General features: G+C 35.7%; 1 protein-coding gene across 1 annotated transcript; it reads left to right on the forward strand.

The window, feature by feature from the left end:
• The first annotated feature begins 2242 nt into the window (after positions 1-2242).
• LOC119657083 (branched-chain-amino-acid aminotransferase) lies at positions 2243-26125 on the forward strand. Its single transcript, XM_038063839.1, has 8 exons — positions 2243-3039; positions 17535-17747; positions 21618-21827; positions 23635-23865; positions 23925-24049; positions 24169-24350; positions 24413-24567; positions 24628-26125. Exons 1-8 carry the CDS (start codon positions 3022-3024, stop codon positions 24814-24816), a joined length of 1323 nt encoding a protein of 440 aa, XP_037919767.1. The 5' UTR covers positions 2243-3021; the 3' UTR covers positions 24817-26125.

Here is a 26125-nt window from a genome sequence, read left to right on the forward strand (position 1 = left end):
TTAGCTCTGCGTTGCAGGCTGATCTCATACCGAGTGATAATCTGCTTGATTACTTTGTCTCATTTGTAGAGTTAACTTCCATATTTAGAAGAGTAAACAATAAGAGATCATAACAGTGTGGATGGCATTCCCAACGTGGTCCTCAGGCATTTACCAGACATTGCCATTCGTAATTATTGCATTTTGTTCAATAATTTATTGAACAATTCCTTCTTTCCAGGACAATGGAAAAAAGCCCGAGTGTTCCCGATTTTAGAGAGAGGGAAGGATTCAGTCTTAAGAACTACCGCCCAATCAGTTTGCTGCCTAACATCAGCAAGGTGTTTGAGGTTTTGGTATTGAAAGCCATGGACGGGCATATCAAGAAGAAGGAATTATTGTCGAATGCGTAATTCAAATTTCGATCTGGACATTCGACAATACATGCAATAACGAAGGTAAGTAAGTAAGTACGCCAGTAGAAACTTGAAAAGGAATTGGAAAGATTTCCACATGGTTGTGAACGAGGATAGTTCTGAGCGCATTCCTCATAAGAAGTGCATTAGATACCTGGGTGTGCGTCTTGACGAGCGTCTCCAATTTAACGAACCGTTAAAGTCGCGCTAGAAAGCGCAAGGCATTCATGTCTCTTCGAAAACTCTTTTATGCTCCACATCTTAGCCAGAAGGTTAAGATTATCTGTTATCTTACTTTGGTTAGACCGGTGCTCACCTACGGATGTCCTTTCTGGTTTAATTTGAGTGCTAGCCAAATGGAGAAAATAAGAATCTTTCAAATTAAATGTCTGCGTGCTTTCACAATGCTTAATAGGACTGCTTCGTCGAACTATGAGCATTATGTAACTAATGAGGTGATGTATGCAGCTGCTGCTGTACCGAGAATCGACACAGTTATCACCAGATTGATTCGGAATCGTATAGTGCGATTTGTTTCGCATGGCGAGAACCCTTGGGTTTCGCAGCCGTTCTACCCAAATGATGGGTATTTCGAGAAAACTCTCACGACAGACTTCATTCCTCCTGAAGCGTTCGTGTATCTTGATAGGAATGGTCTAATTCTTGATTCTATCGGTGATCCGGTTGTGTATCATATACATAGACGGGCCACGGACAAAAGGATAGAATACCCCCGAACTTGACTGTGGAGGCTCCGGGATTCGACTGGGGATACTCCAGAGCGAGAGCAATTGATACTAAGCGGGATGAAAAAGAGACATCCTGGTACTGGTGGCTGCAGGATGCCGGTTAGCGGCAGTGCTCCGTTCTGCCATTTGTTTCTTGGTGGGACTATGTAAATAATCTATATTTGTTTTAAATAAAAATGATTTTGAAAATCGAAAAATTAAATAGTTTCTAATTCAACTTCTATCTATAAAGGAGTCTTTGAGAAGATGACACTATAGAAATAATTCACACCTTAATTGGGAGAAAATCGCCTGATTTGAGGAAAAACGAGCTTTAGTTGTGTTCTCCCCAGTTGGCAAACGCAGGTCTAATCAATCTAATCGAGTCTAATCTCCCGCTTTCCAGTTTTTGAAGTTAGTAGAAGTACTCAAATGAATAAGATTGAAAAATTCATAGTAAATTGCAGCATCATTCTTTACATCAAATATTTTTCTCTTATTCAATCGCATTTTGTGAGTTTAATATTTTCTAATTCCACCAACAGATTTGAATTTTTCCTTGACTGGATAAATTAATGCAAGATTTCTCTGTACACTCCAATCATATAAACTCTTGTTGATGATCAGAACAGTTTCAAACGGATGTTGGGACAAATTCTAGCGAGTTCTAGAATCTCATTGTCATTGTTAACGCACCAAAGATAGATAATCCGCTTAATGATATGGAAGAAGGGAAATGCGTTTAATGGGACCAAGTGCGCACTCTGGCAAAGATTGTACACTTCAGTCTGAATAAAACTAACGCGTTCATTGATACTAAAGGCTTGGTTACATGATAAGCGAGACAAGCATGTCTTCCCCTCAAATCTCTGCCGTTTCTACCAGTAGTATCTAAGAGTGTTTTGTGTAATAGCAATAGATAAGGTTTGAATTTAATTATTTCATTGGAATCGGCATATTATCTGGTTGGTCTCTTAGCTGTCTTATTGTTGACGTAGATAATTGATGATCCCGGCTCCAGATTGGAGCGGCACCACAGTTCAGTCCCACTGTTTGCGCAAACGGATAATTTCTGCAAAGCCTATAAATCGAAGCACTGGCCTAAGCCACCCAACATAAAGACGGTAGGTCGCTTAGCCGCTACTCTCAGCCATAAGAAGCTCTTAGTTGTGGTTCTTAAAGGAGAGCCAGTGTTAAAACTTTTCGCACAAGCAAAAGATTTTTTCAATCGTGTGAAATTGGTGATAGTGTGTGAGTTCAACTGGTTATTCGCATATTGTTGATTCCTTCACTTTTTTTTTCCTGTTTCGTGAATATACATACATACATAATTTTTCCGATTTAGCATATTTGATTTGACTGTATATTAAAGACTATCTATACTGTGCCGTCCTTATCAACCCGAAAAGACAATCTTTTTCGGTCGATTTATACATATTGTCTAGAGTGATCGAGCAAGTTGTATATTGTCTCGCATATGTGAACGAATACACATATGTATATATGCTTTATTTTTAATTTTATTTTCTTGTTGCTGGTGATCGAATAAAAAGTTTTAAATAAAAGTGTCGAGACACATTCGAAATTGTGCTTAGTTTTTCATCATCCACTGGGGTATTAGGACGTGGCTACAAGAGACTGTTGGAAATAAAAAGTGAATAATTGCGAATTTATTCTATTCTTTACTCGACTAAAGATACGAAAAAAAAGTGTGGCTAGTGCAAGTTGTGAATGAATATTGTGCAATATATACTTGTGAAATATTTCAACTAAATAGGAAAAGGAGTAAAGTGATCGATTCAAGAAAAAAGTGAAAAGTGTGCAATACTGTGAAGAGGTTGCTTAGTAATTTTTATATATTCTGCAAAGTGCTGATACACCCAGTTTAAACCATCAGGATGGTTCTTGGAACCAAGGTAATTATAAAAACTTTTTTGTTTGCCAAAGCCAATTGAAAACGTCTGGGACATTTTTTCGCATTTAATTTAAAGTTTAGTTGAACACCTAATATCAGCGTAAGGCAAAAACATGCCCCATAAAAATTGAATTGCAGATTATTCCAAAAGGTTGTTCCTTTCAACATGGTTTCATGAATGTATAATTTTTCATACTTTTCACCATTTTTCAAATCTACAAAGGAGAACCTTACTCGCATTTATTGTAACCAATATTGGAAAAATCATCTATAACTCTAATTCTAAAATATCTACTGCCATACATCATGTCGTTTGTATTGTCTCCCATTGAAGCTTGCGAAAAGTTTCTCCTTTCCTAATAATCAAAATACCAATCTTTTCTTCTGTTGTCGTGGTGATAATTTGCTATTTTCAGTAGAGTCAAATTAGCTGATAAGCGATTCCGATGATCTTTAAAAAAACTTCTTTTTTTTCGAGCTTAGAAACAAGTTTTTGATGAAGATAATAGAAAAAAAAAATGAAAAACGTGTTTGGGGTTTATTCGCGTGCGAATATCTGATTTTAAAAATATCTCAACTGGAAGCAGACAAGATGAATTTTAGTACATGGTATCATTTATGTTGAAGAGACGCTTTACGGTATTCTGTTACCAACTCTTATGAGCTTGATGTGAAACTCAAATTTTGCGTGTGCTGAATAAATTCCCTCAATTGAATAAATGAGCTAGCGACCGTAAAAAAGATACTTTATTTATTCGTCTCGATGGCATTTTGAATTTCAACTTTCTAGACAAGGTGATTGAATTTGCAAATATTCTTTTCAGAAGGACGTCCAGCTTATATAAGTTTATATTTGCTTCTGTCACTCTATTCACTTAAAAAATTTCTGATCTGATATTTTTGATGTAATTAATGTCTCATAATTTAATTAACTTAATTCTAGAAAGGGATAGACAGAACTAGGTTGTTTAGTTGTCGATTCAATTTCTCCAGCGTTTTGAAAAAATGTTAACATAAAATTTTCAAAAGGAATTTGTTTAAAAATATTTTCTAATATCATACATACTTGCAAGGATTGACTTTTGACTGGTAAAAAAGAATATTTGAAACAATGTTCAGTTGATATGTCTTTTATTGTCTCCTTATCTTAATTATCTTAAATACTACCTTAGAAAGACTTTTATCCCGATTATTTTGGTTTTCCTCGCAGCAATAACAAACAAATAAAAAGGTTAAAGGTGTTAAAAATATTTTGAAAAAAAAAGTGGTAGGCCTTGTACTACACTTGCAACTAAATTGTGCAAGGTTTTCAAGTAAGCTTCACATCGATATGTAAATATATATAAATATATGCGTGAGGATTTTGTGGATTAATTATTATCCAAAGAAATGCATATTCTACTGCTCGGCCTACAACAATTTTCTGTATATAAAATTAGAATAATAAGTCAACGATATCTGGATGATGCAATTCATTTGGAATAGAAAGAAACAAGTTGGGAAACCAGAAACTGGACGCTTCTGGTATAAAAGGTTTTTGTATTTTTCTTACATAGAGAACTCTCAATCTGGGTCTTTTTTAATCCGTATATGTCTTAAAATTCAATAAAACCCCTAATGTATTTAGAAAACTTCCAGATATACATACATAAGAAAGCCAATACATATATCTTAACAAAAACAAACAAACACTGCTCATTGCCAGTGCGTGCATATGTGTATATGTATGCATGTGAATTAATGGTACGCAATTGAATATTTCCGACTATAATTTCAGAGGATTCACTGATTTATGTATACCACTATACATAAAGAATATTTTCTGCGTAGAATGTCTCAGGGACAGTAAATTCATACGGAACACTTTAAGACCTAGCATAACTTCGTTATTAATAGTAGGATTTACAACACTTTGTTCATTATTGTGCCCTGTATTATATCTATAATGAATTTAAGGGTTGTTCGGTTTGATTAATTTCCAAAATATAGCAATATACCACTTTTAAATTCATTTAAACAAATGATATTAAAATGAGATGTATTTTGAGGCCTAGATTTTACCTCTGTGATTTTCAAGATGGGTAGGTTCTGAAAACGAGCCTACATTTTGGCTCGTTACTCCCTTATCATCTAGCTGATGTGGAAATCTGGGTTAGTTTTAAAAATTGTTAATTGCACCCTTTCATTTGATACCCCACATGACCATATTATGATGAACAAAGTCTCCCCTCTCTCCCTCACATGTACGGGTAGCTCCTCCTTGAACTTATATAACACGAAATCACGCCACTGCATTGCTTGTAAAGACATTCACAAACCACATGTTCTAACCGAAATTCGTGCCAATAGGTTCAGTAATTTCCGAGAAAATTGGATGTGACACACGGATTGATTTGAGTAAGGTTTTCTTTTACACAGAACATTAAAAATGTCGAAACTATCACCTATTTAAAGATAGATTATATTTGAGAATGAAACTACGGTAGATAACCACGTATGTTGGATACAAATATACGGATGGATACGCATATTGGGTTCAGAATTGAGTTGTTGTAAGCATTTTATGAACACATTCTTGACAACCGCTTTCGCAATATCGTTCAAATAACCGTTAACCAGACCGATTTTTTCAAGCTTAATGGGGCTACCGATGCAATACACACTACGTGGTTACTCATGGAGAAATACGGCAAGAAAGATCACCCACTCTACATTGCATTCCTAGATCTAGAGGAAGTGTTTCACCGTCTGCGGAAATAGCAAGTACCAGAAGAACTCATACGCTGAGTTAAATCGCTCATCATCACGGAAGTGCCCTCTCACCACTCCTCTTGCTCTTACCATGGACACTGTTATGCGGGACACCCAATGTCCAATCCCCTTCAGACTAACCTAAGCAGATGATTCCTGCAAGTGGAATGATTGCCGCATACAGCATTGACTTTAACGGGCGAAACAGGCACTATTACTGTCAGTGGCAGCAACCTACCCACAACCGAGCGTTTGAAGTATCCTGGATCAATGCTATCAGGCAACGATGAACTTTGTAATAAAATTGCTTCACGCATCAGCACAAATTGGAAAAACTGGTGTTTCACAAATGGCGTTCTTCATGATTTAAGCATCAACGAACGTCTCACATCTAAAATTTACCGCAGTATGGTCCCCAAAAGCCATGAACGATGCCTCGCAGTAATGACGATAAAGTTCCTGTGTGGGATGAATGGCATAGCACGCTATGATCACTTTCAAAATTAGAACATCCACGATCGATATGTGGTTGCACCGATTGTGAAAAAATCGCAAGAGGGGCGTCTTCTATGCTGGATTGTGATTTGAGAATCTCTTAACTCCACCTAGATGAAGCCTATAACCGAAAATGGTGCTGCCAATTCAGACTATTTCGAGAATATTTCAGAACCACTTATCATTTGAGATTACTAAATTTAACTAAAGCCAGAAAGTACTGGGTAATATAAAACAAAGAAATAATGGGATTTCATAAGAGTATCAGGCAAATCTTAAAACACAAAACTCAAAGATTGAAGACCAGCCATATGAATATCAACGTGATCCATACAACCCAGACTTGCATAACTATTAGCAAATCGGAAATTTGGAGCTGTGACCTCATGGAAACTCGTGTGAAACGTCTTGTTAACGTAATCATTTCACAGCTTTTGAGTGTGCAAGAAACTAGCTATGCTATTCGTTTCAATTTTCTAGTATGTCTAGTGTGCTCTAAAAATCACTACTCTGTCTTCGGTTTATTAGAAATAATAAAACACTTCCTTTGCTTTTTCTAAAATGCATTTTGGTACCTCAGAACTTCAGGACTTTTGAAGATCCGTCACGAGGGGAGAGAACCTTATCAGGAAGATAAAGGACCCTTGATAAACGATTTCGACGTGAAAGCCTTGTTTTCTAGCATCGCAGCGTTAGGAAAAGATCTCACAGCCTTACCGTGAAAGATATGCATAACGGACAATCGTTACATTCAGAGGATGAGTCTACAAAGGAAGCAGGAGCATGACAATGGGGAGCGCCTGTCACCTTTGTTGAGTGACCTATTTGTGGATAATATCGGGAATGATCTACAATTCAACAGTATGGTTCCTATACCCTTGGATAAAATGTTTGGATGAGATGTTTACCACTACCCACAAAGAGATAGTGAAGGAATGGCTGGAGGTTTTGAACAAGGCGTATCAGAATTTGGAATTTGCGATAGAAATCAATTGAAAAATTATTACAGAAGAAAAATTATTCTCTTTTGCATCTTTAGAAAACCCACCTGTACTCAAAGAGCCATTCCGCGAAGTTCGAACCACTCCCATATACAAAAAAGTGTCCCTTTAACAATGACAAAACGAAATGGAAAATAGGGGTCACGCACTCAGCAGTTTAGTCAAAGCTAAAAAAATTATGAAAGGCTTGAAAATCGACATGACGCTATCGAATAGGAAACATCAGATCAAAGCCAAACTGAGATTTCCCAAAGACCACAAATTAAAGTCCAGCAAAATATATAAAGTAATGTGTCCAGACAATAAGAAGATTTACATAAGATAAATTAAAAGATTGGTTTCGGGACGTTAGGAAAAGCATGCAATACAAGCGGAAGCTGCCAGGAAAAATAAAGAAGAGCATGTCTCGGAAACCGATAATAGCACGATATATCATAGAAGAAGGACCATGTGACTTTGATTGCCTGATAAGTAATCAAAAAATGCCGGAAGTGTTTTAACTCATTCTGGATAATTGTAAAGAAATCAAATTCATTTCACTTAAAAACTATACCACTGGGCAATGTTGGAGAATTTTATCGATTGGCGGTAGTTTGCAATCTTTGGAAACAATGCTTGTCTCGAAGAGGACCTATCATGATCGATCCAGTAAACCAAGGCATCAATTAGTTGAATGACTTCACATAACTTGACGACACTCCCCGATTTCTAAAATTAGTGTTAATCTCGAAGAGGCAATTCCATTAGGATCGATTTGGCGCACGAAGCCAACCAAAACTTTCAAAATACCAGTCTAACTAACTATTTCACATGACCCACATTACTTTAACATTTAAACCAACTTCAGATAGTAGCCTAGTTTTCGACAGCTTTTCCTCGAGTCTATTTAAAAATATTTTTTCGGATAAATAAATCCTTGTGCTGGTGTTTTCTGTGAAAGCACTAAGTACCAGTAGCTACGCTTTTCAGGTTTGATACATATTTGGAGTCTGCACTGTTAGTGGGGTAAAAAATGATCAGGAGTGTTTCGGATATGTAATACAATTTTCTAAAACAAAGAGGACGATTTGTGGTGTTGTCCAGGATAGAGGCAACTCATCAGATGAAGCTTCAGCACTGCCTTTGGTTTCCACTAGTTCCCATATGTTGTTCATTCCCTTATATACGGTCGCAAACACAAAATGATTGCGAATTATAACCAAGGTGTAAACCGCATTGTTTAGCCCTAGGCTTAGCCGAGGTATTTTATTCTTTTTAAAAATTTAAGTGTAGTGAACTGCATCTAACTTATTATTGATACGACCAACTGGAGAGAAACTTCTCCCATATTTTTTGCTCCACTGACTCCCTTTTTCTGGACTAAGCACACAACTTCTCAAAAAAAGGATGATTTGCTGTTTCGTATAACATACTGAGAGGCATTTCGGTCACAGGATCCAGATCAAAAACATATAATATAACATATAATGAGCCACCTCTACCCTGAACGAAACCACAAGGCGTCTTTTCTTAAAAAGTTGGGAGTTTAGGGGTCTTTCGAGTGAGAGCAAATATTTATCCAATTAATCCGGTTCTTCACTAAATGAATGCGGGTATTGGACCCCTCAATCCCTACTATTTTTCAGTATATAAACACCACTACTTATACGTACTCCAAAAGGCCATAATTTTCTGCATTGGGTAGTAGACCTCTCTACACCTCTTTCGTCACTTTGGGCAATAACGCGCGAACGGTAACTGAAACAAGCCTACTTTGAAAAAGATGCTAATTATTTTTACTCACGTTTCATTACTACCATATTTCGTGCATATTTTGTAACTCAGCGATTCAAAAATCTCCTTATATTACGTGCGACAGGTGAACAAACAATTACCTAATTTTAATAATTTTTTATGGGAAACAGATGTCACGTGTAGATCCATTGAAACAGTTGGGAGAGAAGAAGAATGTTTAGAAAATATCGGTATGAAAAAAACTAAAGTTCTACGATCTGCCGTTACTAAAATTTACAAATAGAGTTTCTTTGAATGGTTCTTTTTACAATTTCTATAAAATTATTATTCTTTGATTGTATTTTTCTAGTTACATGAATTTCTGTTGTATAACTTAGACAAGCAAGCCCTTATTTGCTTAATGGGGTTTAGGTTTTTTTTTGCTATTTCCAAGTTGAATTTGCAATCGTTTTGATCTATAATAGCTCTGATGTCTAATAGCTTGCTATATACGTCAATAAATTTAAACTTCTGCATATAAGTTCAATTCGTTGTTTACGGTTTTTCAAGAAACTCCCTAGATAAAATGGTCATTCTTCAATTATAACCGTCTTTCATGAACTTAATTGAATGCAATCCTTCTGTGAAAAGAAACGTGGCTCTTTTCGCCTTCTTCTGTAAATTACCATTACCAACTAAATATTTGTGATACCCAAACAAATATTTAGTTAGACAATTTTTTAATGTATGACCTAACCGTTCTCTTTTAAACCTACCTAAAGCCAACCCTGTCAAAGGTAAGTGATTGAGCATTGTTCTTCATTGGAGATTATATGAAAGATGGAAACTTCCGATTGATATTGGCAACCACTTCCCATGCAGCACCCTAGTGAACATTGGTAGGGAACCGCACTTGCGAATGGTTTTTCTAGACTAAGACAAAATGACAAAGCAAAATTTAGTATGATTTCAATATTCATATAAAAAATATTAAATAATTGGTGCTCTGCGCATGTATCTATGACCTCAAGATTTTCAGGTCATCTGGTAGAATTAAATTTAAATTCAGTTCGGTAAGCCACTCTAACAACTCAATAGGTTCGTATTAAAATCAGCAAGCACATTGACGTCATAGATTGTGCTGTAATTGTTGTTATTCTAAAACGTTTCTTTCAGTATTCCCTTTTGGGCGGTTTTTTCTCAAATCCGCTAACATGCCAGGACTGAGGTTATGAAAGAAAATCTCTTATTTTACTTACCCAATTTCTTATCCCACTTTATCTTCTATCCATTTCGATTAAACATCACAGAACAATTCTCAAATGAGCTAATCATTCTATTACGTTTGCATTCAGCTTGGATAAAAATAAATTTATCTAAATTGAGCTTTTCACTTTCTATAAATATTCGAGTTTTCTTCACCACAAAATTACTGGCATATCTATCGGGCATATGTACTCAAGATAAATTGCAAAAGCCCAGTAAATTAAGCACAATAACAAAAATGAAAATAAATAAATTGGAAGAAAAGTGATTTTATGATATTGGTGTATCCATTGACATACAAATGTGCTAGTGTTAAGGCCAGGGTCAACAAAATTTTACTTTCATCGATAAAGTAATTGAATTCAAAATAATATTGTATATTTGTACGTACAATGCATTTAGTATAATTTTAGAATGATTTAGTATTGAATGTTGTTTACATTTTTCGTTAGGAAAAGTGCGAGCTTCTCTTTATTTTGTTTTTATCTACGTCAACTGTTGAATTGATCGCGTAGTACTTAAATAGGAAAGAGGAATGGGCGAAAGGTTTTTTTGAAGTTTTGTTTGCAAAACAAAACCTTATTAAAATCGGCTCAATGTCTGTCTGCCCGTCTGTCTGTCTGTCACACGCACTTTCCTCAGAAACAGCTATACCGATTGCCACGAAATTTGGTGATAAAGTGGAAACTGTGAACGCTCAGACATTTAGTGAGTGATATCCTTGAGGGGGGTCCCATATATGCAAAAGGGGGTATACAAGTTTTTTTCACCAAATATAGCCATGTTGGGTATCAAATGAAAGGTCTTCATTTGTACTTTTTGATTTGTTAGAAACGCGAGGAGTGGGAGGGGTGGAAAGTGATGATTTCTTTAACCGACCCATTCTCAAAAACTACCCAACCGAAAAAACTAAAAAAAACATAAAATTGCCTCTATATGGTATCCAGGCCTCAAAATACTCTCTATATCGATATCTGCTCAAATTAGTTAATAATAGTACATTATCATATTTTTGGGGAAATTGAGTAAAAATAAAAATTTATCGTAGTATAGAATATAATATGAACCATATTATCCCCAAGTTTGATCCAAATCATACCATTACTAATAAAGTTATAGTAGCTCAAAGTTGACCTTACCGTGTAAATTTACTGCAACTAAATATCAATATGACACTAAAGTGAGTCTGAAAATGCATATAGATAACGGGCTACGTACAAATGGGCTAGTTCTGCACTCAAATATACTCACAGAAGAAACAAACAAGACCTTTCATATCAGAAGCGCCCGGCTTCCGGTATCCCGACTTGTTTTTGGTTAGATCATGCAATTTTAGCAGAAAGTGATTTGACGATGAAATTTGAATTATTTTGTGACCGGATTTTACTACCTAGGGATTTTCCTATTCTTTAGCCTCCAAAAATAAGTTTATTTTTCTGAATTTTTAATGAATTGTATTGTATATAATGATGAATTTCTTTCTGGTTATAGTAATACATGGCTATCGTCGGGCTGAACGGTTCCAAAAGATCAGCAAAATCAGTCGTTTTTTGCACATTTTATTGTATAGAAGTTGTAAAATTTTATATTTTAATAACCAACCCACAACCAACAGTTTTCTCTTTAACTTCATATTTCAATTTTCGTTGTGAAAATTTAACTTTCTCGCTATTAGTCCACTATTAGTCTAAATTATAAGCCATTCCAAATCCCAGTAATGTAATTTTTAATTTTCTAAATGAATAATGATTGATTTATACTTGGAACAGAAAATTTTCTTCTCCTATGTTCTGTTTTTCTTTTTTTTTTTAAAAAAAAATCAGCCGCTTACCTTAATTATAATTTTTTTATAATTGAAATCATACTCGGGTTTCCCTACATATGGCGTAATTCAACCATTTTTTTTCATCAGTCTATGCTCAAAAGCTCTGGTCATTCAATTCGAAAACAGAGTGATTTATATTTTGAACCAGAAGATTGCGCCTTTTCGAGTTTGTTTTTGTTTTCTTTTTTATTATTGAAGGAAATACCTTATTTTAATTATTGATATATATTTTATTATTCCAATCATACTCGGATTTTCCCAACCAATTCTTTCCATTATTTCAATAACAACACATTATAAAAAAAAACATGGAAACAGTTAAACAGTCGGTAAGAAGTTATAGAAAACAAATCTGACGAAATATTGACCCTAACATGATCAGCGAATCATATATCAACGCAAAAGATCGCAATGATTGAGGTCGATTAGAATGCTAATTCATATTATTAAATTATCATAATTTTTAAAATATGTCTTCAATGAATTATCAAAACCTGTTTGGTTAGCTTCCATGATGCTATGTGTACATTATGATTTCGAGAGCATAAAAGCTATTCATGCTTCCAATCCTGATGATTGTCTAATGAGATAATGTGCATATTTGACAGTGATTAGGATACTTTTTGACAATTAGAAAACCAACGAATTTCATTCATGCCAGTTAATAAATTTCAACTTAAATTTTCCACCCAGTACTTGCCTTTGGTCTATTAATTTTAGTATTCCCTTTAGACGATTGCAAAATCCATGGTTGCAACCGGGATTCAAACGCAAGACATGGCATGGAGCTTCCGTTGACCACCGCACTCTTTTGACTCAAGATATTTTCTCTAACAATTCAGGGTGGTTTTGCTGAAAAATTTTATTATATACTGCATTTTTGCGCGTGATGCAAATCCATTTGTTATTCCCCGTCTGTATTTCCCTTATCCTAACCCTTTTCACATGTACAAGGATTTCTTTGGTAGATTAACGGACGACCTAACCGTTAACTAGTTATCTCATCGCTCAGCTTCATTGTTTGTGGGGATTTTAATCTCCCTATTGTCTTTACCACTCCCTGATAAGTTCTTCCTCCTTTCTCCTCTTATAGACCTTCATAAATGCCTGTACAGTTCTTCAGTTTGGCTTTACTATAAATCACTTCAACAGCACTCTCGGTCTTTTCCTCTACAATCCACCCGCCCATTGCATTTCCCAATTTCCAGATATCTATCCTTAAATTACTTCTAATGTTCATCATCCTGCTCTTGAAATCGCGTCCTTCTTAGTTTCCATTCTCCACCAGGCCCCTGTTCTCTTACCCCTTCTGGTTCACCACTAACACGATAAAAAGCTTCGTCTGTTATATGCTGCAAGGAAAATCCTCCAAAAGCCATGTTGATCTTACTCAGTTTAAAGCTCTACTATACTTCAGTAAAATCTTGAAGCCCCTCTGGTCTACTTTGTGCAGTCTGCCCTGCATCTTCTGCAATATCATCCTTTTATCCCGTCCTTAGTTGAGTACTTCATGGTCAACCTTGGCGCCAATGTGACAATCATCGTAAATTCTTTTTTACTAAAAAATAAACTTCTAATTTAATTTTTAACAGAAAAACGCTTCCATTATCCTTATCATTCACCCATCAAGAACTACCGTTCTTGCCTCCTCTCCTACGGTTTCAAAATTCTTAGTAGATATGTCAACGAGTGATTGACTGGCCACCTCATAGCTAAAGTCAACGATTTTGGGAACGTCAATCCACCGGTACTACCTACCAGTCTTCACTAACTCCGTGGGCAAATGTATGAATGCTGCACAGGAAATGCACATCATGCACACGGATTCCTCTAAATGTTTTGACTCCATTAATTATACGATTTTTTTGCGCCTCTGTTAACATTCCCCTGTTACTCATTACAGGGCTCGCCTCCTACCTCTCTAATCATTTCTAATGCGTTTATTTTGTTGGTTGCATATCAGGTTCCTTTCCCCTCTCCTGGTGTACCATAAGGTTCTATTCTAGGTCCACTACGGTTTTATTCTTGATCAACAGCCATAACCCCCTCCTCACCATCAGTTGCTTGCTTTATGTTGATTACATTATGTTCCTTCTATCCGCATCTTCCCCAATAAACTGAGTTTTGTTTTCTACGGATTTTTAGGGCTTTATAAGAGCGAGAAAAAAATATCTTTTTTGAACACTTGAAAACTCAAAAGTTTGATGGTTCCAAATTCTTTTCTGTCCCTGTCAACATTATGTGGTCCCAAAATATATCTTGCTTGTGCCTTGCCCAGCCAACACAAAATGTAGAATTATAAATCCCATAAATGTAACTGCAAGAAAGTATAATATATTTCATGCCTGCAAAATTATCATTTAATATAGCCCTGCTTATTCCAGTGACCTATCTATCTAAATTTTTAATCTCTTAATATAAAATATTTAACAACTGAAACATTATGATGAGTCATTCTTGAATAACTATATTCTACGAACAATTATAAATTAAACTACGTTTTCGCAATAGCAGATTCCTAACACTGATTAACAAGTTGAACTCTCCTTAATGAACCTATATACAAATCCAAATATAGAATATATACAAAACTTTGATCGACCTTATTTCTGGGTTAAATTACTTTTCTCTATCACGTGTTTTTTTAAGCTGATATAAGCAAAATCATCGAAGTTTGTAGTCATAAAGATTGCAAAAGCATTTACTAACGCAGTTAGGATTTTTAGTTGTACTTTAAAGAAATTCTTCCAGGGGGAGGCGGCGAGCTCCTCTTCTTTGGGAGGGGGAAGAAAAAAGATTTATTTTTCCATATTGAAACATATATTCCCCAAATCAAAACTTCCAAATATAATATAGTATTTATTTTAAAACAAGGGTTGAAAAGTATATAGCTTAGAATGTGCCCTATTTTAAAAGAGTGGTACTGAATCCGGTGTCAAGTATGTGGCAGACCGCATAAATTTTGATGAGCAACTTACTCGTTCGTCCTAGTGCACGCACCACTCTTTTGGGTAAATGACAAACTCAACACCACTCTATCCTCTAATAAAAAAGTTGTTGCCTGAAGTCAGACCAGCCAAGGTTTAAGTCGGCGGTTGTCAGTCGATATACATAATTCATATGTACTTATTTCGGATTTTTGAAATTATATATTCGAAGCTAAGAACATCTGTAGCAGTTCGCGGACACGCGTTTTCACAGGGCAAAGGTCAGGCAGCGTCTAGTGAGTTGGCCAAACGTCAGCAATTTTGTTCATTCATCAAAATTCTATTATTTAGCTTTAAAGCATCGGAGAATAATGTTATCATATTAAATTGAACGTGATAATATACTGAATAAAAGGGCAATAAAATTTCTGGTGTGTATACATAATTACAGACTTTGTAACAAATGAATACTGTAAAGCCTTTCGTATTTCTTGAAGTCAGCTTTCGGTTACCGAGAAATTCGCAAGCTGATAAGGAATGAACTTGCTAATCGGAAGTACAAATCGAAATTTAAACGCAATAAATTGTTTGAAATTATTTCTTATGAACGTAAGATCATTTAATAAAGTGTAGTACTTAGTAGTCCTCTTCCCTTCAAACAGAACTCTACTGCAATCCCTATAGCACCGACTATCCAGATATGGCGTTCTGCCCCTCTTTCAGTTTGTCATATGTATTTCTCTTGAATACTTTTGTATCTATTCACATGAAACTTAAACTATTTTCCCTGCCTCAATAAAACAGAGCAATATGGAAAATAAAAACCGATTCTCGAAATACGATTATTGTTTTAATACAGACTTTTATAGCCAATAAAGAAAACGTAAAATCTGGTAACCAAAATTGCTTCAAAAATGGTTATTTTTTTTGAAAAATTTTATGAAATGGGACCTTGGAGAGAAAATCCAAGTTAGGAGTGGAAATGTTACACGCCCCTCTATTAAATCCATTTTCATTGAAATTTCTGTTCCGAGCTCCAGAGAAAGTACCGAACCAGAAACGAATCCCCACCTTTCCACCATCCCCATCGTCAGGCCAAAGTATAGGGCCCCTACACAGTCCCAGCTTTCTATGAATTCATGCCTCAGTTTCATTATCATCACGCTTAATTCTTCTTCTTTTTCTTCAGCCTTTGTCCCGTTCACAAGGGGGGTCGGCTCGTCGTGCTCGGTTTCGCCATTTGGCTCTATCGAATGCCTGATCCGGGTGCAATCTCGAGGCTTTCAAATCCCCATCTAGCGTATCAAGCAACCGTTGTTTAGGTCTGCCACTTGGTCGTTTACCATCGACTTCGATGCTCACACCAATCTTGGCAAGTGAATTCTCGTTTGCACGAATTGCGTGACCATACCATCGAAGACGCCTCTCTCGCAACTTTTCCACGATCAGTGCAACCCCGTAACGATCGCGGATATCCTCATTTCGGATGTGATCTAAACATGTGATGCCACTAGTCCAACGTAGCATCTTCGTCTCCATTACCGCAAGACGCCGTTCATTGTCTTTTATAGTCGGCCAACATCCAGAACCATAGAGAGCGACTGGACGGACGACGCTTAATTGTAAGATGGTAATAAGCCCACACTAGCCGGATAACACAATGATGAACACAAACATCCATGACGAACCGGAATTTGAACCCGGACAATGATATAGAGTTTGACACACATCCAACTCGATAATCGTCATGGAGTAAATGGTCGACGGAACAACTCTAAGACACGTCATGAAGGACCATCAAGGCAATCGATTCGAGTGTTTAAGCAAAAGCAAAAATCAAATAACTACTAAGATTGTCCAACTGAAGAGTTCGGTTATTGGACCGATATCATTGGAGGTAACCTATTCTGGAGACAAATATGGGTTGTGCCATGCACTTCGTTCTAGAGTTACATGGCTAGGTTAGTTGTGCTTCCTAATATGTACTTATATTTTAATGTGCGAAATAAGCCAGAAGGGAATTTTCTTTCAGTAGAATCTGGAATTTACATTTTCCTCTATCGCATTCTCTATCACAGAACGTTAGTTAACGTTTGTAAACAGGAAAATATTTCCACTATTATAATTGATTCAAGAATATCAATACTACAATAACAGTGGAGAAAAACAACATGTTGTTTATTGCAGTTGAAGTTGATCTTGTGTTGCCCCGCACGTGAAAGCAGTCGTATCAATGAAAACAACCTTCAAAATTGCAAACTGAGAGTTCAGTGGTAGCCATATGTACATTCAGCCAATTGAAACTTGTTTACAATCTTCGAAGCCACACACATTCATTCTGGGCAAATTTTCTATTCATATCCAATCATGAATGCGTTTCGCTCTCTCAAATGAATATATCAGATAATTCAGCTACGACATAACAAGATACATTCCATTGAAATTTTCCATTCAAAATAAATTTTGATATAATTTTGCTCTTTTCTTAAAGGTTATTTATTTTTATTCGTATTTTTAGGAAATTTGCCGTCGTGTCATCCGAAACCAGCACAAACTTCGTCATTATATTCAACAGCAAATTCGGTTATGCAGCACCACTTCATTACGCACTCAAGAAGCACAAAAGCAAGAGGATGATGAACAACCTGGATTTACCACCATCCGCCCGGACTTTTCAACTGTAGCACCAAAACCTATTGAACATGATCCGGACATCGGGCGGTTGTTTAAAGTAAGTTTTCATGTGAAAAAGATATTTGCAATCTACGAATCTTCTTTAAAGCTGGTGTTTAGTATCTTAACTATAATATAAAACCCAATAATGTCGGGTAAACTGCCAAAATCCACAACCATATGAAAATAGGAATAGGAAAATAGGAATGATTCAATCATATGAAAATAGGAATTTTGCAATTCTTTTTTCTACGATAATAACGCAGATTGAAATCACACTCATAAAACAGAAATTGAAAAGACCTTGAACCAATTCGCGAGGAAAAATTAAAAGCATTACACAAAATTGTGCTCAAATGTAGATTAACGCATTTATCTTGACTTAGATAAAGAGTCCTTAGATACATTTTGCATATAACGGTTCTTCTATCAAAAGAAATACGAAAATTCCAATATTATATTTTATACGAAGGAAATAAAAATTACCGAAAATTTGGTGCAGTCATGAAAGGTAAATCTAAAGCTATGGAAAACATTACAATATATATAAGAAGGAGTCAGGACATCGAGGCGTCTTCTAATTCAGTCCGGGTCGTTGAACACGGAGCCCAACAAAGAACGTTTAAGAGCAGACTTATATTTAAAAATTTTATTCAAAGTTCCAAAGTGAAAAAGATGCGGACCTCTCTATTATCCCTTTAGCTTAAGTTATTTTATTATGTGTCTTTATTTCGGGTTTCAAAAAAAAAATTAGAGCACTTCATTCAAGACTGTAAGGGTACAATACAGTACACTATAGGACGCAACGTGGTCAGCATTGCGCTCGCCCGAGCTTATTACCCTGAATTGACTCATGTACTCATTCACAACTGAGTCGACTGGTATCCGACATCCAATCAAGATGGAAGTCGCCCTTACCACCAGTATAATTTGAACCATAACTTCCGCTACCGCGACCGTTTTGGGGACTTTATTATAAAGAAACAGCATGGACTTTAGTCGAAGCGCTTAACTGTTGCCAATTTTCTGGAGTTTACTAAGTTTGTAGCAGAGTCTCTACACGATACAAAAATATGTCTATACAGTCTATATTTATTTATCGAAAGCATTTGATTTCATTGACCATTCTATACTCTTCAATTAACTGCGATCGTATGGCTTTCCTACAACTGATCTTACCTAAATGGAAGGTTGTCTACAGTCTTTTTCTATGGTTTTGCCTCGACTACATTCTTTTATTTTGCTGGAGGCTCCATTCCGGCCCGTTCCTATTTTCATTTCTTATGAACGACCTTCCTTCCTTATTTATTCCTGTGTGTACTATATGCTGAGGTTCTCAAAATAATTACTGCCGTTGATTCCCCTACTGGTCGTGTTCTGCGAATTATATAAAGGAGCACTTATCATCTGCGAGCCGCTACGGTCACGCTGCTCCCAGGGCAGAGGTGAGGCAGCGTCTGACGATTTGCCTCTGCCCTGGTAAGAAACCGTAAAGCCGCCATCGCTTGCTTTTTTGAAAAGTTTGGGCGCAAGCCCTAAGCGAGGGGTCCGTGGACCAGGAAAGAGGGAGTAAGTTGCTCCCCATTTGGTCCGGTCCAGCATTAAGTTGATGCGGACTTAGGACCCCATCATTCTCAAAACGAATACCTTCAATTTACCCACCGACTCTAAGGTGCGCTCTCCTTAATATGGCATATCTAAGACTTGCGGTTTTGTCCAGGGCAGAGGCAACTCATCAGACGCCGCCTCACTTCTGCTCTGGGACCAGCGTGACCGAAATGGTTACAAGGGCGTATTTGCTCCCTTCTATTAATTCAAAAACACGTCATGTGTATGAATTATTACGAACATAAATCCGCCTTGTAAAATTTGTTGCGGACTTAGGAATCCCTCAATTCTTAAACAAAATGGCATATCTACAAAACCGAAGAACTTTGTTAGATACTTGCATCCTATTTAAACTTTGTAATGGCGTGGTGGACTGTTTGGTAGCCGCTGTGATATGCTTCCATGAATCGTGTTATAACGTCCGCACCCTTAGTGTTTTTTATTCTCGAGTTCCTAGAATGTTTCGCGACTATAATTGCTTGCACCTTGGTCCTTCGGCTTTATCCTTTGCCTCATTTAATAATAATGTTATGACTATATTGTGAATTTCGTTCGTATTTGTATTACAATATGTAATTACAAATTCTTCTGTTTGTTCTACCATTTATTAAAAAAATAAATATATGAAATTAAAAACGAAAAAGAATAAAATAAATCCTTTTTTCTTTCGCACATTACGTTTTGAGGTCCTCCTTATGATATGTCCTTTATCTCTAGCCTTTCTTCATCGAACGGACCGACCAATACCCTTTTGCATGGTTCAATGAAGTATTCATACATACATGAGTAGCTAAGTTATTTTCATCGAATATGACTATGTGGGTTATCAAATAAAAGGTCTCGATTAATGCTTTTTGGAACAAGCCTTAGTTGTGACACCAATTGTGTGAAGAGAGATGCGGGGATTTGAAAGATGTCACTTATCCTAAGGGCCCATTCGAAAAATCTGATATCTGTTCAAATAAATTTTGTGAATCAACTGAAATACCACCTCTTAGGTACATCCTAGGACTATAAAATATTGAAATAGTATGGGCCCTGATATAGAGTATAATATTCGAAAAAATCTTACCTTTATTAACAAGTTTATAGTAGATCAAAGTTGTCTCTTCCGGCTGAAATAGTTGCACCGTAAGCATAAAATATCAATACCACCTTGCTAGTATATACACTCAATGCGTATACACTGCAAGGTGTGCATTACCGGTGAAAACGTACTCAACTTTCTCAATTTATCGTTTATTTATTATAGTAATTTTATCAATTTATGTGTGAATAATCGCGTTGTTACAAAACTGTTGTCGGAAGAGATCGTTAAAGTCTTTCAAAAGGCTCTAGTGCGACGAACACTAATTCCATTTAAAAAAAAGATAGCGACGTCTAAGGAAACATCTTGAGGCATTGGATTATCTACTTGTCCGTATTATGTGAAAAAGCCCGTTTAAAATGGCGACGCATGTCACAGATTACGTCAAAAACTCGTAGTCTTGGTAATTGGGAATCACGATACGTACGGCTAAAAATATTTTGCAGTGAACAATGAAATTTGTTGCGAATATGTTTTATATGTGTACATCATTGAAAGTTTTTCGACCCACTGGAAAGCCATTAATAGCAGAAAGCAAACCATCTCAAAAAATTGCGATTTGCGAAAGAACATATTGAATGGAGTGTCGGAAAGTGGAACCATGTCTTATGGTCCAACAAATCAAAATTCATTCAATTTTTAATAAACAGAATCTGATTTTTTGGAAAATGTTATGAGGTCAAATACCAAATGTTGATGGTCAAACATGGAAGTGAATTCGTTTTGTTTTTCTCGAGTTAGGGATAGTCAAATATTTAAGGTCGAGAGTATATTAGCTGCAACCAAATACTGTAATTTATTGGTATAGTTTATGCTGTCTCATGTTGACGACAATTCGGCCAACGATTGAATGTGCTCTATAATGATCTGAAGCATTCGGCTAGAATGACAACGAGTTGGCTGACCAACAACCATGTAAACGTTTTCCAATCACTTGCATAAACCCATGACTTGAATCCCATAGACCATCTCTAGGGAATTGTCGACAGAAAGATTAGGGATCATTCACAATTCACAACAACAATGGTCAACCTGTCATTGAGGAAGAGTGAGCAAGAGTGCCAATGGAGCGGATTGATATGTTGACTCTATGCCCCAGCGTTATCATTAGTCCCATAGAAATATAACATTAAAACCATAGTATTAATTTCATCTTTCTAAAGCCATGAATACAATGAAACATTTTATTGTAATTTAGGACGTTTTAATTTTAATTAAACTTTCTTTTTTTAGGCATCAGAACTAAGCGTCAGACTAGCATCACCCACCCAACTTCAGCCAAAACCAGATGTAGATGATTTAGCCTTTGGAAAATATTTCACGGATCACATGATGAAGGCATTCTATCACAAAAGCTTGGGCGGCTGGCAAAAACCGGAAATCACACCACTAGAAAGTTTAGTTTTACACCCTGCAGCTAAAGTGCTACACTATGCCGTTGAGGTATGTCTTATTTGATTTTTTTAAATAGTTTTAGAATTAAAAAAAAAACAAAAAAAAACATTTTTTTAAATTCAAAATCCTAAAAAATATTAAAATATTGCAGAAATTATAAAAACAAGATTTAAAATTTAAACTGTCTTGAACACTAAATATAAACAAGGAACTTAACCAATATCTGGTAATAATTTAAGTATATTACATGATCCAACTGTTAAGGTTCTACGCCGCAGTATATTTATAAATAATTCCATTATTGAAACTAAAATCATCTGATGTTTGCTCCCCCTGACCTGGAACCAATGCGAAGTATCTATGTCATAATTGAACCACCAACGAACTTATCAAAATTAAATATAAAAATTATAAAATCATTTACGTGATATTGGAGGTGGCAACTGACTTTTTTTGCAATGTATTTATTTTACTTCACGTCAGAGAGGGTATCGCTTTTTTATTGCACATATCGCAACTCAACCTCATGATTTTATATTGTATCAAGCTTTACCTCCGGCCTGCTGATAATTCGATGACCCAAATGGAAGTTTTCAGCCACCATATTCAATATATAAACCAGCAATAGTTCTCTAAAGAAAGACATTGGCGCTTCTTACCAAGCCATAAGCAAATGTGTTAGAAGTTTCATTATATAAAAAAATCCATTAAAAATGTTTATGTATTACTATACATCTAGTGGATTTTTGATTATTTATTCCTTATTTCCTATTATAGAAACGTGTACAAACAGCGTTATCATTATAACCTACTGGTATATCTTCGATAATGCCAGTATTTTTCCATTTCTGTTGATTAACTTCATTGTATTATATTTCCCAGGGGAGGACAATGAAATCAACTTTTTCAATTGAAACAGAATATTCAGTACATTTATTATCATTCGGATAGATTTGTTTATTTATTCACATGTTCCCTAAAACTATCAAAAAAACCCCAAAATCCCCTGGTGTCCCTTATTATTGTCTCTTCCCTGACCCTAGTTCACTGCAAAAAGGACTTCGTATTCATTTTTTCTCCCCTTTGTAGTAATTTTTGTAGTAATTTTTTAACGAAAATTGTTCTTCCGTATCTAAGGACTGATCCGTGAGAGCTTTATTGCTTTCCTGAAAATGTTGCATATAAGTGTACAAGTAACAACGCCTGCCGTTCACTTTTGGTAGCACTGCTTCCAGGGCAGAGGTGTGAAGGTGCCTAGTGAGTTGCATCTCTTATCCTCTGGTATTACACTCCTCCCCGATCGGTCCAATCCTAATTCGTCTCGCACCAGAGAACTCTCTCTGATAGGTAATGTTAGACCAGACCCGGCAAGTATTCAGAAACAACTATATCTACCGATGTCCTTCTAATTCAGTTCCAGTTGGCGGAGTTGAATCCGTTTTCAACATCCAATGCCAACACCACGTAGCAGCTACCAGGATTCAGTCCGTCGGTTGCCAAATTAACCCCATGTTTATTACATGTACCGTGAAGTTTGGGTTTGCCGGTTTAGATGATGGGTAACAGGTTATTGTAAATGACTTTCTCCATCATCGTCCATATTGTATTCAACAGGCAGTTGGGGCGATATGATGCTGAATCTCCAGGTGACTTATTGGGTTTAGGAAACACCACCAACTTGTAGGTCCAAACCCAAGGGTTTATGTCGGCATCTGCGCTTGTTTGGTTTGTCTTAAATTGTGAACCATTTATGTATAATGTAGATTTCTTAGATTATGGGAACATAAGAGTAATTCAAATAATTAGTAGTCAAAGCAAAAGTACTTAATGTTATAATTTGTATGTATATTTCTAGCTCTTTGAAGGAATGAAGGCATACCGAGGAGTTGATGGTAGAATTAGAATATTCCGTCCAGAAATGAATATGCATCGAATGAATGTTTCTGCAAAACGTTCGGGACTGCCAACATTTGATGGTGTAGAATTCACAAAATGTTTGAGTCGGTTAGTCTCAATTGATCAAGAATGGGTTCCTCACACAGAAGCTGCTAGTTTATATTTACGGCCAACTTTAATCGGCATCGATGTAAGTACTCAATGGATTTACAGTTTCAAAGGATTATTTTCAATGTTCACATATTACAGCCAACATTGGGTGTGGCATCATCCGATTCAGCGTTATTGTATACAATTCTTTGTCCTGTAGGAGAATATTTCAAACCAGGTTCATCAGGAGCGGTATCGTTACTAGCTGATCCTAGATACACAAGGTGAGTGATGGGTATATCACTATGTATACTATACATGGACATATCTTAGGTTGAAACGAAAAACATTTAATAAAATGGCAGAAAGATCTAAAATACTTACTCAAATTGAATTTTTTCAGAGCGTGGCCAGGTGGTGTGGGTGATCGCAAAATGGGTTCAAACTATGCACCAACTATTCACGTACAGAAAGAGGCTGCATCCAAAGGACTACAGCAAGTATTATGGCTTTATGGTGAAGATCATCAGCTAACAGAAGTCGGAACAATGAATATATTCATGTTCTACATTAATGATAATGGAGGTATATGTCAAGCTTATTATTTGCTCCTAATAGTATCTTTAATACTTCTTTCTTTCTAACAGAAAAAGAACTTATCACTCCCCCACTAAATGGACTTATCCTTCCTGGAATCACACGAGACTCAATCTTAAGTTTAGCACGACAATGGGGACGGTTTAAAGTCAATGAGGCGTCATTCACCATGCCTCAAGTCTGCCAATTAATCAAAGAGGAAAGAGTAAGTTTCGCCGCATATTTATTCATTGAAACCAAAATCAATATTATTATTTTTGCACAGCTTTTGGAACTTTTCGGTACTGGTACAGCTTGTGTAGTCAGTCCAATTGAAAGGATTCACTACTTAGGAGAAGATATCCTCATTCCTACAATGGAGCAATCTAAACCAGTCTTCGATGAAGTCAAGAAAGCCTTAACAGATATTCAATATGGAAAAGTGGATCATCCATGGGCTATGATTATTGACTGATACCGCAAATCAACAAAACCTAGCATTTAATTTACTTTCTTTTTAAAGTAAAATACAATAGTTTGTATATAATATTCCACCACAGTGTGATAAATATTTTGTTGAGGCTGAAATGTTAGTCAATGGAGCCATAGCCCATATTAAATAGTTTCAAATTGTATGTGAACAATATCTTTTCAAATATCAACCTTTTAGATGGCAAAGGAATTACTTTACTCAAACAGTAGGTATTGAATCTAAGTTTCGAACCAGTTTCCAGATAGATTTTTTCAAAATCAATATCACAGATAGTGTCAACCGTAGCTTCTGAAACGCCTACTATGTGCATGAGAATAACAGACAAAATAAACTTCAACAAAACCGAATACTTATTACACTGTCACCTAATATTTCTCGTGATTTTATATGATATTTGCATTTTGATATACTCGTACTACTTATTTGAGCCCTTTCAAAACAATTTACTTTTAGTTCCTCCTACATTTTTTATAAATTTATAATCATTTTCCCTATATTTCACTTTCCTTCATTCTCTAGTCTAAAAAATATGTGCATGAAAATGTGTAAGATGTCTCTTTTCTTTTAATTTATTGTGTATATTTTTTTTTTAAACTGATAGATGTGACTCTATTTATTTTCATCCAATTCTATTTTTCGTAAGAATGAAATAGACTTTTATCTGATATTTTATTTCCTTGCCGTCTCAGAATATTAGCAAGTTGCACTTGAAAGTAGTAGATTAAATGAAAACTATACAATTTAAAAAATTGTAATGGCAAATCCTCTATATAAGCCTTTTTGCATTTTTTTTGAACATTATATAATTTCCGAATTATTCTAAAATCTATTTAGAATGAATCCTGTCCTCCATAAAATTTATGGATATTCTTTGTAATAAAAACAAAGTAGATCGTGATAAGACCCTAATAAGTAAACGAAACTATGGATGTATTTATAAAATACGTTATTCATATTATTGTTCCTCTCATTGTGTTCGAGTCAGTGATGAAAATGTAGTTATTTTCTCGATCCAGGAAGAGTGTCGTACATTGGTGCATTTCTAAATTTTTAAGTCCCTAGTGTTCTCTTTTAATTTGTACAGATCTTTTAAAATACAATGAGACATTATAAAAAAAAATTGAAAAAAAAAAAAACTCATACAAAGCTATGATATGCTGTGACGTTTACTTTTTGTACATTTTCTTAAAATGAAATGTATACGACCGAATTAATAAGTGTAAGTCTTTTTCTATAATACCTTACAATGTAAAAATATATTTTTGAATAAATCAGAATCCGATATAATTAA

This window comes from Hermetia illucens, chromosome 5, assembly GCF_905115235.1.
Source record: "Hermetia illucens chromosome 5, iHerIll2.2.curated.20191125, whole genome shotgun sequence".
In the NCBI taxonomy this organism is placed as follows: Eukaryota; Metazoa; Arthropoda; class Insecta; order Diptera; family Stratiomyidae; genus Hermetia; species Hermetia illucens.

Excerpts from the sequence above, each read along its gene's own strand:
- LOC119657083 (XM_038063839.1), top strand. Across the intron at positions 24,050-24,168 it reads GCTGATCCTAGATACACAAG|AGCGTGGCCAGGTGGTGTGG; the intron begins GTGAGTGATGGG and ends GAATTTTTTCAG. Across the intron at positions 24,351-24,412 it reads CTACATTAATGATAATGGAG|AAAAAGAACTTATCACTCCC; the intron begins GTATATGTCAAG and ends TCTTTCTAACAG.